Source organism: Hippocampus zosterae, chromosome 20, assembly GCF_025434085.1.
Source record: "Hippocampus zosterae strain Florida chromosome 20, ASM2543408v3, whole genome shotgun sequence".
In the NCBI taxonomy this organism is placed as follows: Eukaryota; Metazoa; Chordata; class Actinopteri; order Syngnathiformes; family Syngnathidae; genus Hippocampus; species Hippocampus zosterae.
The window spans coordinates 6,998,628-7,019,514 of record NC_067470.1 but is presented as its reverse complement, the minus strand read 5'-3'; the positions used below and the strand labels follow the sequence as shown (position 1 = coordinate 7,019,514).

The following is a 20,887-nucleotide window of genomic DNA, read 5'->3' as shown; positions in this document are numbered from 1 at the left end:
AAACATTCAGGCTTGAAGATGATCACACAAAATTTGAGTCCTAATCGACCTTTTGTTTTTTTGGTCATGAACTCACATGTACATACATTACACAAACTCATTCATACAAAAAAAAGGAAAAAGTCCACACATATTTACAAAGCGATTATCCCATACACAATTTGCTGAGCACAAATTTTCTGCTCAGAGTCACAATTCCCCTTTGATGCAGTGCAATTACTGAATGTTTACGCAGCAAAGCAGTGAAACACACATTAGACCGTGAGGTGACCTCGAGAATTATGCACCGCCCAGAGAACAATGTGATGATGATCATTAAAAGCGGCAATCTCTGGCATTTGAAACGCTACACTAGTCGATTAGAAGGTGACCCAAGGTTTGTGCGGATGCAGGTAGACAGGAATGCGTCTCACAAGTCATTCAACACAATAAAAATGGAGCCAATTGTGAGGTTGATTGTTTTGACTTATCATACATTGCAAGCAGAATCAATTCATCATTAATAATGTGCAAATGTATGACAACTATAAACAATCAACCTAACACGAACAGTCCGCCGACGTTCTTGTACTTCGTTGAGTGCTACTCTTTCTTCTTCCTTGCACATTCCAGCATGCTTCACTGACTGCCACTTGGCATCATGCTGCCCCACAAAGGTCAGTCAAAGTACTACAACAGAGATTTTCGGTTCAGGGGAGGAGACTCGCAATATTGTTGGTGGACATATCTTTATGTGTGCGATGTGATCACGTCACTATAAGAACTGATCATGCATGTTGATTCCCCCCCCCCATGCTTTAAAAATACTCGATGTAGTGATTCAAGCATACGAGATGTTCTGAGACTGAGGGAAGACACAATGAGCAAAATAGCCGATCAAAATCCTCATCTCGTGCACTTAACCAATCAAAGTGAGAGAGGAAGATTAAGCTGATGGAGGAATAAGAGCTGGCTGAGAAATTAGCAGTGCATTGTCTTTTGATTTGAAGGCCCAGATGCAATCACCTCAACAAGTAGCGCGATGCAGCCTCTGAATGAAAAGCAGGAGAAACGAGCTGGTTCCGTGCTGATAATGCTAATGAGGAGGTTAACGCGCGCGTGTGCATGCGAGTAATTGACAAATTGCAGCTTTATGTCACGGGTGTCTTGAAGGTTGAGCTCACTGCGACCCTCCTAATCCACATGCTGCGTGCAACAACAAATGAGCCGTAGATATGCTGACATGCTAAGGTCAAAACTGGATTCCATCTCTCTGAATTTGTATGCACGTGTTCGTGTGCGTCTCATCTGCAGGGATGTGTTATAAAATACAGCAAAAGTTTTTAAGATGCAATATTGTATGTAGAAATATTTTTTTTAAAGATTGGATTATTCTATTTAACATAATATCTTCACGTGCATAATATCGAGCAGAGCGTCCAAGCGAGATGCAGTCCGGACGTCACAAAATCGATCAATAAAAAAATGTGTTCAACTTAAATTCGCTTCACAAATAGTTCATGAAGATTTTCTATTTGATCTCTTATTTCGATCATGCTGTGCGTGAGGTTACGTGCACAAGCCATGGCAAGGGTGTGAAGTTTAACGCAAGCCTATCACTGTCATGGTCCTGGATGCTGTCACTGGCATCGACGGGCATCTAATGATGCGTTTACGGTGAGCCTGCGCTGTCGTGCGCCGGAGCGACAGATGCAGCAATCGAGCGCGCAGGCTCTGTAAAAGGGGCTATACTTTACAATGTTTGACAGAGGGAGGGCTTAATGTATTTTAGTGCTCATTGTAAAGGCTGTGATTTGTGGCGGCGCTGGAGAATTGCACTGGTTTACGCAGTCATTATGGTCACCTGGCCTGGACCGAATGTGTGTGCGCGCGCGAGGGAGTAATGCAATAATCGTCTGGCAGAGTCTCATCACAGTAACATATATTTATTGCACAGTTAAACACTTTGCCAGTGGTGTTGATTTACTGCTCTTTTTCAAGCTTATTACCTCTCCTATTCATGCACGTGCAAGGTGACAAGCCTGCTGCCAATAGAGAGAGACGGTAAATCCAAATGTTTTGACTTGATGAAATTAAAAAAAAAATCTCTCTCTCTCTCTCACTCTCTTATTTGCTGTTGTAATAGAACAATGGGTGCCGTGTGAGTGTTAATATTTTGGCATGACCCACAGGCACTTATGTGAGCTGAAGATAAAAACAGTGAAATGACGCAAAAGGGAGAGAAAACTAATCGACGGGTGCGTGGCTCGTGCACCTGCTGCACTGGTTAGCACACACTCGAGCAATAAAACGGCAAGGCGAACCGCAGAGGCCACCACGACTCACCAAAAGCTTCAGATGGCGACGCCATGTCGCAAATGATGGCGGTGATGATGACGTATAGCGTGAGCGCATGGCTATGATGGATTCGGAAGACAGAAATGAATAAGTGAGATTGCGTCATGCGCCGAAAATTACGATTACTAGTTCATCCGAATAGCCAGTCGCCAGATCCAGAGGGAAGACCAGAGGAAAAAAAGATGGAGGCGCAGACACAACCATTTGTTTTCATTCCAAGGTCAACCAAACACATCCCCCAAACACACACAAATAGATCGGCCACTACCAAAAAGGAAAATGACGACAATGGGCAATTTACTCGCAAGAGGCAGGGGCGACGACCAAGCCACAGCTGCACATGCACTCGCACCCCCCGGCGCACCATCACACGCACGTACAGCTCTGCCTCGGGGCCGAGGTTCTGGCAAGGCATCATTACCCTCCCCTGGAGGTGATACCATATCCCAGCATGCATTTCTCGTGTGGAGTGGAAATGACCCAGGGGCCATGTTGAGAGGCAAAAGTGTGCGTCCTCTCCTCGATATTCTCTGCCTGTTTTCATTTCTCTGTCAATCCCTCCCTCACTTTGGGACTGTGACAAAGTATGCATTTACCGACCCATCACACCACACACTCGCTCTCTCTGTCTCTCCTAAGCAACGATGACAAATTGTGATCCCTCGATCATTTTAATTGCCCAACCTGATAGTATTTCCTTTCCTTTCAGCCTGCAGCCCCCTTTCGTCATTTACTCATGCCAAGGTTTGAATTTTGAGTTCTTACCCTTTTGACCAAGAATGCATCATGAAACGCCTTTTTATTTTTGTATGTATCTCATAATTTTCCGATTTATTTATTCAATTGGGACAGTGCACATTAACCAACACAAGAAGAAACAGTGTAAATGTGCCAGACTTAGCATAAATGCTAGTTTTCAGACCACAAACACCAAATAGGTCATGAAAGAAACAACAGAAGCAGTTGCAGTACTCAATTACAAGACAAAAGACCAGGACAGACAAATCACTTAGAACTACGAATTGGTTGGCCAGAAGCCCACTGGAATAGGCCGGGGTCTGGAAACGCCGTTTAAATGATCGCAGTCTCTCATGTTAATTTCACCAAACCTTGTTCTACATCTGGTTATATCGCAGTCACCTCTCACCAAGGCCCTAGTTCTCATTCCTTCACTGTTTCTCCTTTGAATGAATGTATCCAAGGGTGGGGGTGCAAGCGCATTTAAAACATTTTGATGACATAGCCATCCACAGACCGAACACCATTCAGCACAGAAAAAACAATTTCGTCAGACGAAAAAAAAAAATCACAAAGCAAAATGAAACTTTGGGAGTAAAACAACATTTTTGTGTTTAACGTAAAATACTTTCATATTATACCATAACTGACACTATTGGCCTGTGATTGGCTGGCAACCGATTCAGGGTGTCCCCCGCCTACTGCCCGGAGACAGCTGGGATAGGCTCCAGCACCCCCCCGCGACCCTAGTGAGGATCAAGCGGTTCGGAAGATGAATGAATGAATGAAAGGAAGACACTATTGGCTGCAATTCTATACTCCCTCGTTAGTTCTTAGACGCTGTCCTTGGTTCTAATGAAACAGTCACCGCGTGGTGCTCTCCATGGTGCTGAAACTACCTCTAGCTTGAGCTTGCAAAGCGCACTGCAACAGAAGCTCTTTTCAAATAAAAACGTCCCCTTCACAATTTCCTAATAGAGCCGCAAACTTTAAAATAGCAAACCACACAGTTGACAAATTTTCAAATGAAAATGGCAATGAATCATTTTCATGTGTTATTAGATCCCTATCCTTTCCACTACGTTCCAAAAATTGCACTTGCACCAAAGTGCTCATCAAACGTTACTCCTGCATATTCGCCGAATAATTCCGTACCGCAGTCTTACTGCACAAACTCTGAAAAACCTTCAACTAGAGAACAGAAAGTGTGGCAAGTAACCACAGTTTATGAGGTGAAAAGAAATCTCTGTGCACTTGAGACAATAGTAATCCCCCAGCTACGGTGTCGTAAACAGTGCGGTGACTGGTTCTTTCACTTATGCGGCTGCGGAATCCCCAGTTTGCAGATAATCCTGTGGTCAAGAATCTGTCACACATACAAACGCAGCTTGCTGCCACCTTCATTTCCATCGAAAGCAGCTATCCCATCTGTAAACTCATACATAACAAAATATATCCAATTCACCAATGTGTGTGTGTGTGTGTATATACACACACACAGGTGCATCTGTGCATGCGTGTGTTGTATGTTGACACAGTATGTTATTTTGTTGTACCCTTAAAAATCGTTAGCTAATCTAAAAAACATCAATGGAAAGGCATGTATGTGTTCTCCCCGGTAGCATGCTGCGGGCTGGATCTTGTATAAGAGGGGAGTAAAGCAAACACATGGGAGGAACAATAGATGGCGGTCTTGTTTTTTAGCACTGTGTTGCAACAGCTTCCATTTGCTTTCCCATCAATCCGCATCTCACTTGGCCAAAGTCCCCCGCCGACACACACACACACACTCACACACACACACACACACACACACATACAACCTCGTTCAAGATGTTTGCAAGACACCTGTGCTTCTCTTGAGCTCTTAAGCTTTGCAACAATAACCATCCACACCCACCTCTTCCACCTTAGTGGTCCCTAATTCCCACTCTCCCTGAGCTAATGTTCCCCCCCCCCCCCCCCTTGTTCTTCCTCACACACCCCACCCACGGTGCCTCACTCCTTGTTTCTTCTTCCTTCCCTCTTCTTAATCAAAGCCTTTTGTGTATTTTCCGTCCTTAGTGGCCAGCCCTTATTTGTTTTCCTTTATTGACTGCCTTTACTTCTTCCGGGGCTTTAAGGGAACCACGAGGAAAAGAAGACATTTGGGCACCCACTTATCTAACTTATAAAACCGCTACTCGAAATGATTGTATGCACTTTGAGCCACTTTCCTCTTCACCAAATCCCTTCCCGTCTTACTCTATTTGCCACCCCATCCTTTTCAGGGTGCTTCTTGATCCCTTCCTCTCACCCTTTGCTTACCTAACGCCTCTGCTTCCGGCTTCATCTTCACCCGTTTCTCACTTGCATTCTCCTTTCCACCCCTTATCCACTTAATCTACCACCTTCCTTTCCTCCCCTCACCCATTAGGACTTGGCGAGTACTCTGTGTCCTCACTTGTACTTCCATCCCGCTCACTCTTCTGCAGCCGGTAATGGCGCCCTAACAACGTCACCAGCAGCCGCACAGAACGCACACTCACATTAGAATTCAAAATACATACCGGGAAATATAGAACCCCAAACACATGATTGATTGGTTCCTTGTACGCGCATTAGCACACTCTTTAAAAAAAAAAAAACGCCGCCTTCAGTCAAGTCATTCCTTGTCTCTAAATAGCCAATAACCCATTTAACACTTCATGCAAGCTCAGCTTGATCCAATTATCGAAAAAGAAAGACTGCAGTTGGACGAGGCAGCCAGTTAACCTCGTTGGCAAAGAGAAATGTAACACACAGCGCCGTCACAATACAATCAGATGAGGCAGAATGAGGGATTATCATGCGCTGACGAAAAGAACAAGTGAGCAATTTGAGCTGTCACCGTTTTCCCCCATACATTTGATGTTTTGAGAAAACCAGTCAAATGCGGAGGTATTCCTCACATTCTGCACCGTACACGAAAATAGCGTCTACGTCTACCTTGTTGTCACTCATCAGCTCAGCACAAAAACACATTCAAGGTTCTTGACACTCGATGTATCGAAGCTTTGCTCTGTCATCGTCATTCATCGATTGCAGGATATTTTTCCGATGCGTATTGAGAGAAATATAAATCTGTTTTATGTTTTTCTGAGATTTATATGGAGGGATCTTACCTGGGGTCCTTTTGAATGGAGTCAACGGAAGGCGAACGTTGCAGGGTGCCTTCTGGCGGTAAGGCGGGCCCAGACTTGCTATACGGTGATTCGACCACCGAGGGGCAGTACTGCAGGGTGCGGTAAGGGTCGGCCACGTAGGGGTCCGAGCCGTACATGTCGCCTCCTCCCACGCTGGTGGTGTAGCCCGGTCCCACCGTGGCATAGTTGCTGCTCCCGCCGCGGCCGTAGGTTGCCGTTCCCGTGCCGTGACTTCCTGTTCGCTGCAAAGGGGTGGAGTCGACACCAGGGGAGGAGGGAGCTATGGCAGGAAAGTAGGGACAAAGGACATAACTTAGGACATGCTCATGGAGACAGTGGGAGAAGTCTACAAGGACAGTTGATGAGATGGAAGGAGGAGAGCCAACGGGCATGTCTCCGTATGGATTGATAAATATTGGCCACATGCCCAGGATTAACAACAAGGCCAATGTTTACCGCCGGGATTGGAGAGCGGGAGAGAGACAAGGGAATGACAAATATGGTGCGGGAATCATTTAGACAAGTGCGAGGAATTGCGCTTGCGTTTCAAGACATGGCTCCTTCAGGAACATTCTTAAGGAGCTACAAAACGCTACGCCCCACACACTGCACACTTTTCCTTCTTGTCCTGTAGAGCCGGAGAACAACGGGATGCGCTTTTGTTTTTGGCCCGGATAATGAGACACCTGCTCGGGAGCGGCAACGACTGGAAAAACATAAAACAAAATGTGTTTTTACGTGCTAAGCGAGACATGGGAATTGCTTGGTGACGTAAGAATTCTGCAAGGCCACCGGAGCTGTCACCTTCCTTCGCTCCTGTGTGGGAGCAAAGGAGCGGCGATATATCAAGCTGTTAATGTGAGTCTGGGGTGCTTGTTTCTCTGGCTGTATTCATACACACACACACACACACACACACACACACACACGTGGGGAGGCCGATCCATCTCGTGCGTCATTCAATTCAAGGTAAAAACACAAAATGTGCACCCGTGCAAACGTACCCGCTCAACACGCTCTTCAAAGACAATGTGATAAATCACAAAGGTGCGGGATCAATGAGGGGGTCGTGATTGACTGGGGCTTTAACGCAATCCAGTGAGGCTCCTCCTAAAGGTGTATTAGTCCTGAAAATCGCAATTGAATCGAAAACCACACAGTCAACATGAGACGTAAATGTTTCTAATCTTCTGTTTCTAATCAAGTGACCAGTGAGTGTACATGCGCGGGGGCTCTTTTAAGTGTGGCCCGAGAGTACTTGGCTTGTTAGTGCTCTCTTGAGAAGTGGCACACACTTGTTCCCTGTCATCGCTCCCCTTAACTCACAAACACCCCCGGCTTAACACATCACATCACTTAATTACCTTTTCTTTTCTTTTTTTTTTGATTACTTGTATCAGACAAGAAGGAAAAAGACTATCCTGTAAAATATGGAAATGAAGCGCAATATAATTAGAGTCCCTCGAGTGGTGATCCACATCTTATTCAAGTTCACATGTGAGGGGGGGAGGTGGGGGAGTACAATCGAGGGGTATCTGCAGTGGGCATATGGCCAGTAAGAGCATTTCACCAGGCAGTCTGCCTTGCAACCTCACTGGGACAGATGCAACCCCCAAATGCTCATATTGCAAAATAAAGGCGTAGTAAATGAATCAGAGGCGGCCCGGTAGTCCAGTGGTTCGCACGTCGGCTTCACAGTGCAGAGGTACCGGGTTCGATTCCAGCTCCGGCCTCCCTGTGTGGAGTTTGCATGTTCTCCCCGGGCCTGCGTGGGTTTTCCCCGGGTGCTCCGGTTTCCTCCCACATTCCAAAAACATGCGTGGCAGGCTGATTGAACACTCTAAATTGTCCCTAGGTGTGAGTGTGAGTGCGAATGGTTGTTCGTTTCTGTGTGCCCTGTGATTGGCTGGCAACCGATTCAGGGTGTCCCCCCGCCTACTTTTCATCGATTTAGTATGGCCCACTGAGGACTTGATCAACTGAAATGGCAACTGACAGGAAAAAAAGCTTCCCCGTTTTCTTGATATTCCAGTGAAAAGTAGTTTAAGAAAAGAAGGGGAAAAAAAAGGTGTGGAGATGAAAGGATGGCAGAGCAGTGGCCGACACGGAGCGAGAGAGGCTAATGAAGCAGAGTCACTCCCATCAGAAACAAATCCTCATCTTTTCTCCCCTCTTTAAATCGTCCCGGTGTGGCGTCCTTCTTCCTGAACGTCTCATTAGTCGCCGGGGCTTTAGGCTAACACCACTAGCGTGCAAGTGAGACTGCACCCTCCCAGGGACTTGACAATGAAATAGGATAAATCTCCAAGCGGGAAAGAAATGGGTGGGAGGGCAAACGAGATGAAAGGAAAAGCGTCAAAATGACCAGCAAACTCATTTTCGGGCAATAGCGTGCTGTAGTTTCACTTTGATTTGGTTTCAAAAGTAGGATGAAATGATTGAAAAGCCCATGGGCTCCTTCACGTTACATTTTCTCATACACTCAATCTTCTCCATCACCCCCCCCACCCACTTTTTTTTTTTCCTTAATGAAACAGAGTTGCGAATGTGTCATTTGTCCTGGTAGCGGTACTTTCCGGCTGATGACTTGACCTTTGCAGGCCGTGCAGCCTGAAGGAAACCAGCAAGGGGGGGCACGTTTAAAGATGCATACTTGTCATTGCATCTATTAGAATGACGCATCTTGACCTTTGCAAAGAACATACATCTATTGAAAGTCGGTTTACTGTAGCAGAAGAAACGAGTAAATACAATAGCTTCACTCTCACTTTAAAATGCGGCTCTTCAATTTCTTCCAGGCTGACCAGCTGTTTAGCAAAACGAGAACTATTTATCTTTCATTCTCTTAGTTTTAAATCTATTTTATTTCATTTTCAAAACATAAAAAAGGAGCCGTTGTTCACTTTATTGAAAAAAAAAAATACAATGACACGAAGTTAACGGTGATTTCTCACACTGTCCTTACCAGCAAACGAAAGGGACACATTATCTTGATGCTAGCCAGGCGGACGAGGCGAGTGCAACAGATTTCAGTGGGACCAAAGCGACTTGGGCAGCCTGAGAGGCAATAAGATGTCAGAAATACGATTTTCTTTGCTTTTGCTGTCAACATTTGCTTGCAGTCACATCCTTATGTATTCCAATCGAATTACTGTGACGCTTCTAAAAAAAAAAAAAAAAAAGCACACCTGACTTACTTCTGAACCAGCGAAATGCAAAAGGCTACACCTCCGTGTCACGTACGCAGCCAATTACAAAAAGACAATATGTCAACCCTTCTCATTCATCACACCGGCGTGTTTGTTTCCCCTCCGTTTGGTGTTACGTAAAGAAATACAGTAGCTCGTAGATCAGCGCCAAATGTATTTGAAAGCAAAATGTCTGGAGTTATACCAACACGATTACATAGTTAGCGTAGGCGCCAGTGAGCTTCAAGCGAGAAAGAGTTGCGTGAAGAAGGAGGAGAATACAGTAGAGAAGTAGAAGGGAATCAATCCACTCCTCTTTGGGCATCCATCCTCCTCCTCACTTTCATCTCTGCCTCCGTTGCTTTTTCTCCTCCTCTGTCTCTGTCACTGTATTTTCCTTCATGGCTTTATCGCCCTTTTCTCTTCTTTATTTATTTCTGCCCTCCCTCCAGATCCATCCCTCTCTATCCTCAACCCATCCATCTTTCTCTCTTCCCCGCCTCATGCCTTTCAATCCCCAGCCTTTCTAAACTCCCTCTACGCTTCCGTTTTTTTTTTTTTTTTTGCAAGTCATTCTCTCTTCATCATCCATTCATCCCGTGTTTTTCTCCGGCTTTCTACCCAATCACCCTCCGTCTCTCCATCGTGCCGCTCCTATTGTAGCTGTAGAAGACTATGCGATCAGAGCCGAGGACATGTCCTTTCTCTCGACACGCTTCAACGCTCGGCACGATTACACAACCCCCCCCCCCCACCCCCCGTCCCTACTCTCTCTCTCTGCCTCACTTTCTCTCCCTCTCTCTCTTGCACACACACACACACACACCGGAGCCAGCCAACTTCTAAATATCAAGGTGATTGACATGGTCGAAAAATGTACGCCCAGGGGGCATTTTTGCGAGCAGTGCATTGAGGTCATGCAGATCTAACCTTGGCCACATCAGCTATAGGTGAACACACACATGGAGCCGTACACACCGATACATGTGCTCGGATATGGAGGAGAGGGAGGATTACTTTCTCCCTAGTTTAATCCCTAGGAGCAGCTCCAGGCCAACACATAGCTTTTGATGTTCCGGAGCTAGCAGCAACGGCTGACACACACACACACACACACACACACACGCATACAGTATCGAGTGTTTTGCAGTGTTGTAGCCGTGGGACACTTGTCTGGATGAGGCAAGTTTAATTGGAGAGGAAGGACAAAGGTGTACGTCGTAATGTTATGGTTTGTCCGCGTGTGTGTATTCAACATGCTGTCAATGGCGTGGAATAGGAGGAGCGGTTCATTTGATGTAATACACTTTTTGAAAGGTGATGACGCATGTTTAGGTTCGCAAGGGGTTGTGCAAAGTACAGTCAACCTATCGGAAATAAAAGCGATCGCTGAATATCGGTCAACGTATTTGATTAAAAAGGGTTTCTTTTTCGGAATGTCCACCTTTGGTAAGTGAAGGAAAAACAGTAAAGGTGGGGCAAAAAAAAAAAATCAGGATTTGTAGTATATATTTTTTTGAGCCCATACAAATAAAACTGTCTTTTCCAAACTCTCACTCATGACAACAACATATCACGGTTATTGGAATTGCTAAAAAAAAGTCGCTTAGCTTCCAAGCTCTTATCACCAATCACCCAGCGAGCACATCAAAGTTGCACAAACACTGATACCGAGCCAGACCTTTTACGGAAGGGAGGAAATCTATGAGTGCTTTTCCAGACTGACTTTTTTACTGTTATTTAAACGACAGAGGGTCCATCAATAAACCAACAGGATCAACGGCCAAGCAGAAATTGATCTAGGCCAAGCACATCTAATCACAGCTGGCCGGGAGACTGACACAAAAGTGCCTGGGGAGCTGCTTTGGCTAAAGGCTGTAAAGCTCTTGCACTTTAGCCCATTCTCAAATTAAAATGCATTTTCCAGGATGGGGAAACAATACACAACGCTCACAAGATATAAACGATACCGTAAAACCTTCAACACAAATGATCTGTGACTATTCATGCAAGTATCCCAGAATTATGGAATTTTAAAACACAAACTTTCAACTGAATTGTGTCAAATGCATGGCTTACATATCGGGACATGTCAGCTGTCAGTGAGCTGTTGTTTTTTACAATTATAATTTATTGATGTGACCGTATGTTTATGATTTCAGTTTTGGAACGAAATATTGTTACATAAGCTGATATTATAATGGCGTCGAAACAGACCCAAACAATACAGAGGTTAAAGTTTTCACCAGAGTATATCATAATTGACAGAAATTGCTTTCGTTTTTTAATGTGGTTTCAATAGACAAAGTCAAAAAGCCTCGAAGCAGTAAACACATTTATGTGATACTTTCATGCATTTGAAGGCAATAAAAGAGTCCTGGTGACGATTTCAATTGCATTCTTTTTGAACACCTTTTTCGGGATGAAAATGAATGGACAAATGACTGACTTTCACGCGGAGCAGCTAATGAGGTCTGCGAGACAACAAAAAGGAACGTAAACAGCGGGAGCATCAAGACGGCACTGCTTGAAATCAAGGGAAAGCCGCCTTGCCCGGAACCGCGAGCAACAAAGACAACCCGCTTTCGAGAACAATTTGCATCACGTTAACGTGACCCTGCAACAGTAGCAAGCTGAGCAGTGGGGCTCACTTGACTCTTTCTGAGACAGAGAAAAGAAGAAAAGAAAGCAGAAGCCATACTGATATTGCGACAAAGGAAACCATATGTGAAAGAAAGAAACGTTTTGCCCATGCAGGAATAATCTCTTGAAATAGGCCATGTGAACCTGAGCTCCTCTGGGGCCTTGGCCTGCTTTAATCCGCCCCCCCAACACACACACACACATAATAATAGATTGGCGGGAGTGGACCGCTCAACTTGGAACCATGTTCAGTCAACGCCTCTGCCGCTTCAATACAGAACCCAACATGACTCTGGAACTGTCTTGGAACGATATTGGTTATAGATCATTAATTAGGCTCAGCGGTTAAAGACGCCTTAACGGCACGGTGAGGTTGAGGCTCTAGTTGAACCCAAGGGAGCGTCCGTAACGTGTTGCACTGCAGTTGCCCCGCTACAATCAACAACGTCGTCGTATTCAGTTGCAACCTTGATTTATCATCACATTTGAAAAACCTCTCTTACTGCTTGGCGCAGGCATACTCCCCGATGCATCTTGCCGCTTAAAATCGAGGAGCACATCATAAACGGGAGCCCGCATTGAGGCCATTCAGCACGCGGTGCCCCCCAAGGATGCAACTTTGACAATTGTTGAAGGACTAGCAGAAAATTAGCCCCGCTTTCTTTCCGCGACGAGTGATCATTCGTAAAATGTGTCCCACTGAACCATCGCAGCTTAATAACGTGAGTCTGTCTTTGCCAAGAAACGCCAACGTGGCATAATTAATGACTTAGTCGTCGCCATATCAGCAGGGCTCTTTTATCAGTTCATTATGTGCAATCGCTTATGTGATATGAATGCCATTTGGAAGTTATTGTAGTCGCTGCGAATTCAACGCATATGACTTCCTTATTCGCTAATGTTGAGGCTTTGTTGTTGATCCAGCAGCCTGTTGGCCCCGGAGCGTATTTTGACTTTAAAGTGTGTCTGGAAAACAATTGTCATGCTGGGGCTTTCGGAGCGGCGACTCGTGAAGCTCAAGGGTTGTCATTAAAAGCTTTACTTTGCATCCTATTGATTTTGGGAACTTTTGTGCAAATTTCCTTTGGTGTGTTTTCTTAGACTCATCGTCTGAGCTAACAAATACAAGGGACGGTAAATTAGAGATCACGGCGAAATGGCTCAAACCTCTTCTTAATTGCATTCATTTCATGAAAACGCTACTCGGGAAGAAAATCCTATGGCGGCGCATGAGAAGAAGAGCACAGCCAATAATCCCATATTGCAAAAGTGTACCCAGAAAGCCGACGACCGCGTGCTCAAAGGCAATTCTCATACCCCCTTCGAGCAAGTGAAACTGATCAAGTTCAAACGCGGGTCTGGAGTGCCAGAATTTATTGCCACGGTTCTGACCCAAAGGCTCATGATAGCGATTCCGGCTCGGCTGCCTGATGACATTGGGGGAACAGCGAACATGGCGAAACCACTTGGGTGTTTTCATGTGGGGCTGACAATGTTAATGGGATTAACACGGCGTACCGAAACCCGCACTGAGATAAGCGCAGTGAGGCCTTATTAAAAATACATTGGCAACAATGGAGTGACACAGCACAGCTGAGGAAATGATGACGTGAGCTTGACGGCACTCTCGCCATGCACTGTCGGTCCGTACCACTAAAAAAACGACCACTACAATTTAACAACAGGTATATAAATTGCCCTCGGACACTGTCAATAATGTGCCTTATTCTTTTCGTCAAGTCAAGTCAAGTCAAGTCAACAGTATTTATAGAGCACTTTCAAACAACCATCGCTGCATACAAAGTGCTGTACATGGAGCGATTTAACATATACAATAAACAGTAAGACGAATCAGTAATAAGTAATAAGTAATAAGGCGGTAGAAAGCACCAAGCAGTAAAACCAATAGCAAATCTAAGTCATGCTGAGTCAAACGCCAAAGAATACAAGTGAGTTTTGAGGAGGGATTTAAAGATGGGCAGCGAGGAGGCTTGCCGAATGTTCAGTGGGAGGTCATTCCAGAGAGATGGACCAGCAACAGAAAAGGCTCGATCCCCTCTGAGCCTCAGTTTAGTTCTTGGTACGTCTAGCAAAGACTGGTCCACAGACCTGAGGCGCCGGGCAGGGGTGTAGGGGCGTATGAGCTCAGAGAGGTAAGGTGGCGCGAGATTATTCAGAGATTTGAAAACAAAGAGGAGGATCTTAAAAATAATTCTAAAATGAATGGGGAGCCAGTGAAGGGATGCCAAAGTAGGAGTTATATGCTCCCTCTTACGAGTACCAGTCAAGAGGCGAGCAGCGGCATTCTGTACCAGCTGAAGGCGCTTGATGGAGGACTGGCTGACTCCAAAGTACAGGGCGTTGCAGTAATCGAGCCGGGATGTGACAAAGGCATGAATTACTGTCTCAAAGTGTTCATGTGAGAGGAAAGGTTTTATTTTGGCCAGCTGTCTAAGGTGAAAGAAGCTGGATTTAACAACGGCACCAATTTGCCGATCGAGTTTGAAATCACTGTCCAGTTTAAGTCCCAAGTTTGAGACCGTTGATTTCAGATAAGGAGATAGGGGGCCCAAGTCTACAGGATGGAATGTACAAGGTCCACTGGGGCCAAACAATATCACCTCTGTCTTCTTTTCGTTGAACTTCAAGAAATTTTGTGCCATCCAGGTTTTGATTTCTTCCAGACAGGATAGGAGTGGCCTTAATGAGAAGGTGTCTTTCTTGCTCAGTGGGACATAGATCTGGCAGTCATCTGCATAGCAGTGGAAAGGAATACCATGTTTCCTTAAGATGGAACCCAATGGGAGCAGATACAGCGAGAACAGCAGAGGCCCCAGAATTGAGCCCTGTGGAACACCACATGACAGGTTTTTTGGACATTGCTGTTTCGTTCACGGTGATGAGTTCTGTTGAATTGTTAAATCACGTATATCATTCGTGAAAAGAATCAATTGGGAGAGTAAGGTCAGCCAATAAAATAATGCGAAATGATAAATGTGGGATAACGTCTACATTTGAAAGCCCCTGACAGTGCACACTTTTGAATTTGAACATGACTCTGTCAAGGTTCAGGTTGAATGTTTTGACGGAACGTGTTGTTTTCTAATTTGTATGATAAAAACGGACTCGCCTGTACACAGAACGCATGTTTAATACGGGCGCACTGGCTACATCCATTATCATCACTTCAAATCGGGCGAATCGCTTCACAACCTGAACAAACTCGATCTAAACACGAAAGGTGGGGAGCGAAGAGTTTAGGAGGACAATGTAAAAATGGCCTACCGGTGTTGTTGCGATAGGGGCCGGTGTCGGGCCCCTGGCTCTGGCTGAGGCTCCTCATGGGACCCTTGTTGTGGTAGATACGTTCTTCATATATGGGCTCGATATGGCGCTCTGGGGACCCCAGGGGTCGCAGGGGCTCCTGGCTGTGCTGACTACTGTAGGAGCCGCGGGAGCCTGGAGGGCACAGAGAGGAAAGAAAAGGTGGCAAAGCTGAAAAATGCCCGTCAATATGTGGGGTTGATTTTGAGGCAGAGGAGGAAGACGGATTTGAGAAGGTCCACGACAGCGGGTCGTCTTGACCTTGAGGGCTGAGGAGTGTGGAGTCCAACATATTGTGACGAAGAGGATGAATGAGGTAGGGGAGTAAAGAAAAGAGGTGACAACGCTCACATTGGAACGGGCACTCAACGTGACGAGCGCGCCAAGCTGGGTGATGTAATGAGGTGTATACAAAGCCTTTTGCTCCAAGACCTGCCCAATTTTCCCCATTTGGGTGCAAGACCTGACAAAGGTCCGCCATTTACATATTGAGAAGGGTGTAATCAACGGCAGGCATTCAAAAGGAGGCCCTCGAAGTACACCGTCGTGACATGAGCACTGGTGGAAATGATGGATAATGAGCAGAAGGCAACAAAAAAGACAAGGCGAGGAAGATGTCACTGCATTTTTTTTTTTAATCTCCACTGAACACATTGCTGTTTGTCAGCAATAAAATAATGAGATGCCGAGCGCTTGGCAGGCGCTCCAAATTCACAGGGCGATGGAGACATTGACAGCGGGCAATTGTTCATTACAGTGGCCGACAACTGCACGGGCCGGGGCTTCCCTTCCACAACGAGAGCACATTAAATTAAGGAAGCAGAAACACACGCGCACGCACACATTCATTTCATATCGACACACACACACACACACACACAGTGGAAAGCCATGGGTGAGAGTGAATGAGAGAAAGCGGGAGGGAATGATGGTCCAATGGAGCTATCGTGTCACGTTAGCTCTCAGTCGAAGGCGAGTCGCGTGCTGAGGAGATTCTTGCCTCCGAGTGGGAGGAAGGAGCCCGACTCCATGATTTACACCTCTTCGTCTTAGCCAAACATTTTGGACGATTTGATGCTTTGAACTTAGTGGGAACGCTCCTTTTCTCGCTGGGGTAAAACAACGTGCAACAAAGGCAGTCTCGGGTGAGTTTTGCGTGACAGTCACTGATCGCGATGGCGCCGAAGTTGTGTGAAAAGGATTCAAAGCAAATATTACAATAATGATATTTGCCAAACAAATACTTGTAATTCCTTGGGTGAGTAACTCAACGCACAATCTTGAAAGCTGTGACATAGTCCTGGAGAACCCCCTCCCCTAAGATTAGATCACCTTGTTCTTTTGATTGATGCCTTGCACCACTCGGCAAGGGCGTACCACATAATTAACAGACACAAAAGAAAACACGGAATACTGAAAAAGCACTTTTTTATTTTTTCAGTAGCATGCCATAGCGAGTGATTTTGGTTATTAAGGTATCGGCTCTTAAATTGATGAGCTTTTTGTGTTATCATCATCAGATTTGTCCTGTCGCGGGTATTTAAAATGAACAAGAAAGTGAAGAAACTAGGATGCGACAACAACTTCTTCCCCACGCCCATGACTGCCCTGTGCGACAAATTTCATGGGCAGTTAATTCTGACCGAGAGCGAGGCTTTTTATACTTGACCATGCAAAGGGATCACAAGTGTGCGCCACGGGCAACATCAATCAACGTCAAACCATTCAAGTGTCAATTACTTCTGTCATTGCTGGCTCTCAGCGTTAGCGCCACACAGGAAGGAGTTTTATTCCTCAACCTCCTCTGCGTTCTTTTACCGGTTACCACAACGATGCATCGGTGGGTTACTGTCAGTTTTTGTCTGCTTTTCGATGTGTTTTGCTCTCTTAAAAAAAAAATGGGCTGGTCATTAAAATAGATAATTGAGAAACCTATCCCATCACCTAAATCACTCAACTGTACATTTATGTTGTACTTTTATAGAGGGAAGCCACAAGTACACCCCGACACTTTTTGCACGTTAGAAGTAAATCTCAAGATACTAACCACAACACGCCGGCGGTGTCGTTCACAGATCATTTCATTCAATCGACTTAAACGCAGCACTTGACCTTTCTAAGAATGGCTGAGTGGACCACTGATATGCAACAAAGAGGCTCCATCACAACCCGGGTGCTTAAATACCACTACCTCCACACACGCACAAACAAAGCAATATTGACACGCTTATAGATTTGACCACAGGTTGTTTTTCCTATTCGGCAAAACAAAAAAACACGTGGAATGAAAGTTTCCATCGATAGCTCTTCCACGTGGACTCCAAATGTGAGCAAATCAATGGCGCTTGCTTGCAACCAACGCGTTGACAACGTAGCGTCATCGGAGCGACCAGATTTCCTCCGCAAAATTGTGAAAAGGCCAAAATTAGTGACTGCAAATGGAGTTTGCCATCCAGATCCATTGTTTTTGAATGCGGACCAAACTGAAGTTCAAACATGGTCATCGTACCGCCGGCCGATGCGCAGAAGCAATGACGACCACAACCATATATGTGGCGAGACGACGCCGGCGCGTATTGACTCACCTGCTAGACTGCCGGGTCTCTGGAGTGTAGCGGTTGCGTAGAGCTCATGGGAAATCTTGTACTGGTCGGAGGCGTGGTGAGCCGCGAGCCGTTTGGGAGACAAAGTGGCATAACTGCCAATGCCCGAGCTCATCTGCGAAGCCGAGGAGCGGTTCTCGGTCAAATAGCGGGAAATAAGCTCAGTGAGCGAGAAAGATGAAGTGTAGCAAGCGCTGCAATGACTTTATTCACTCTTGGGTGGCAGCAAGATGTAGATGTGTTTGGGTTCAGTTGGTTGCTGCACTTTTCAATTTGCTAAACCAGCTCACCTATATTTCAATTTACACAAGTTAAGTTGCCCAAAGTGGCTTCATGGATGGAAAGTGTCACTTTGTGCAAATCACTTGAAAGCACTTAGTGTGACAGAACTAGGTCGGTGCCACACCAACGTTTCCTATGTGCACATGTGCAAACAGACTTTTCCAAATTCAGAATTCAGACAAAGGCAAACTTGGACGAGTATAACAACAGTACTTAAAAAATAATAATGCTCAATTTGTAGCTGAGCCATATTTGTCAATCTTTGACATGATATGAGAGTGACAGCCACGGTGTGTCTTACCTGATGAAGGGGAGAAGATGAGCCTGCCCCTCCCCCGGTGCCACTGGATGTGGGTGGAGAGGCCAACCTCAAGGGAGAACCTCCGCCACCCCCTGTCGTCACGGCAACGTTGGTGCTAGAGGACAAACAAACATCATTCACCTGCAAAATCGATCGCAACGTGGTGGATGAAATTTTAAAGGAAGGGTGGGGGTGGGGTGTGGGGGGAACCTAATAAATAAGAAGGATATTTGTGTGCCGACCTTTTTAGTTATTGTCCCAAAGTTTGGGAAACTCGATTTCGAATTAAAGCACACTAAAGGGACACGTTGTATTTTGTACTGCAACCTATACGACTTTCACATTGAATGATTTCTTATGGTCCCTTCCTCTCGTCATCTGGAAGAATGATGTTTTGCAATGCCGAATTCTGTCCGCCCGCCTTCCTTCTCATCCTCAGTATCAAAAGCAATTCGTCAACATCGGGATGAGCATCACAGCCACCCCCGCGTACCTGAATGACTTAGCCAGGCGATTAGCAGGACACTGTTTGCTGGGAGAAGACGAGGAGGAGGAAGGCAGCCGTTGAGCGGTGGAGTACCCCAGAGAATCAGACGCCGATCCCAGGCGTTGGAGTTTATTGGGGGACCCTGGGCCCGAACCCCCTCCCCCACCACACAGAGGGGAATTGACTCGCTGGGCGGGTAAAGTGGAGCTGGAGTAGTAGATGCCTACGGGACAAAAGGAACAAATAACAGAGATTCCAAGTTGAGCGCATCTAGTTTGCATGGTCAAAATAAATGAGCCACGTGCTGCTTCACCAATTCTAAAGACAAAGAAAGCTTTGGACACCTGCGGTGTATCGTGTCAACCTCTTCTGACGAGTATCGAAAAATCAATCCCACAATCTTACAGGTTGTAGAAATTTTAACCTGTTTTTTTTAATTTTTTTTTTTTTAAATCAAAGGTGGCGTGCATAACTGTCAGGGACATCAAATCGCAGCCGCTCAGCAAACTGTCGTGCAATGTCAACTTGATTTATTAATATGATAAAAAGCGATGTTTAACTAAACCTTGCCAGAAAAACAGGATGGGGAGAGCTGAACACTTACCCGACCCTGCCCCACTTTGCGATTGTTGCTGCTGGGCTGCACGGCTCGAAGTCACCTGGGGGAGGGGGGTAAGAAACACAGAGGAAGAAGCATGAATCATTACAGAGTGAGGGTTGGGGAGGCAACGGAGCGGTATGGGGGAAATGCAGAGTGAATGAAAGGGGAATAAGAGGGATAAAGAGTAGGACGCGTTAAAAAAAAAAACTTATGCACAATAACTTCAGTCACATCTTTGAGCAAGCAGGCCTGCATGAAGCTCGAAAAGAACGTAATGAAATCCCTGCAGAACACGGAGGGGGGGGGGGGGGGGCTAGGGGGGCATTCAAACAGACTCTCGGAATCAGACGCCGAACGCAGAGAAACTGCGCTGACCGAAATAATCTCTCATTAAGCCTTGCCACCTACTCAAAGTAGAGGAGACGACTACAAAGGCTTTGTGAATTCACATCTTAAATATCATGTCTCGACACATGAACCCTGTCGCTCGCGATTTCAGCCAATGTCAATAAAGATGTGAGTCAACTCCCCTGATGTTAAATAATACACAATCCTGTTTGTTTGTGTTTTTTTTAATTGGAATCAAACACTTGAATCTAACCAACATCCACTCATGTGAAAGCAAATGGATAAAAGATGAGCTGCAGCTTGCCTCAGCGACTGTGAAGCTCACGAAAGCCAAGATAAAATGCTAACCGTGAGGTCTATCGTCAGCCGTTTCCCCACAAAAACGTAGTCGGGTTTCGTAGTACACAGTAACGCTTTACAATGAGAGAACAAATGTTTTCCTTCGGGCCCATCTCATTTAAAAACTACAAATGCATGTTTGGAATGTATCCCGGGGGCATGTCGCCATTCTTTATGGTCAGATATGGATCATAAGAGTCTGAAAATAAAACGACCAGGTCCCGATAGTAATGACCCATTCAAGTTAAACTGTTTATTGTCTTTGGAATGACAAAACTTGCTGCTTTAGACTTGACGCGAGGCGGTGGGAGGGAGAGGACATATGCCAGTGCTCCTCAGTTGAGCCCCATCGCCTTATGTTGATACTTAGTGCCGTAAAGGTGATCCAGAGACATTATTACCCACCCGAGCGGCTATAATAGACCATGTTGCAAGCGCGCGGTTCCCAAGTCACTTTGGGGCACTGGCATTATTTCCCTTTGGCTTGCAAAACTCAAATAAATAAATAAATAAATAAAAAGAAATTAATAAA

The 20,887-nt window shown here is 45.6% G+C and overlaps 1 protein-coding gene across 3 annotated transcripts in view; it reads right to left on the bottom strand.

Annotated features, from left to right (window-relative positions):
* The window catches only part of LOC127592879 (catenin delta-2-like), a 110,424-nt gene that overhangs the window by 41,903 nt on the left and 47,634 nt on the right, over window positions 1-20,887 (bottom strand). For 2 of the 3 annotated variants that reach the window (XM_052053918.1, XM_052053917.1), the window contains 6 exons: window positions 19,672-19,726; window positions 19,074-19,290; window positions 18,581-18,695; window positions 17,980-18,112; window positions 15,356-15,529; window positions 6,219-6,585 (listed from right to left, as the gene is read on the bottom strand). In XM_052053918.1, coding sequence (XP_051909878.1) covers window positions 6,219-6,585; window positions 15,356-15,529; window positions 17,980-18,112; window positions 18,581-18,695; window positions 19,074-19,290; window positions 19,672-19,726 — 1,061 coding nt within the window. The remainder of the gene's footprint in view (window positions 1-6,218; window positions 6,586-15,355; window positions 15,530-17,979; window positions 18,113-18,580; window positions 18,696-19,073; window positions 19,291-19,671; window positions 19,727-20,887) is intronic. The other variant, XM_052053919.1, reaches the window with a different exon arrangement.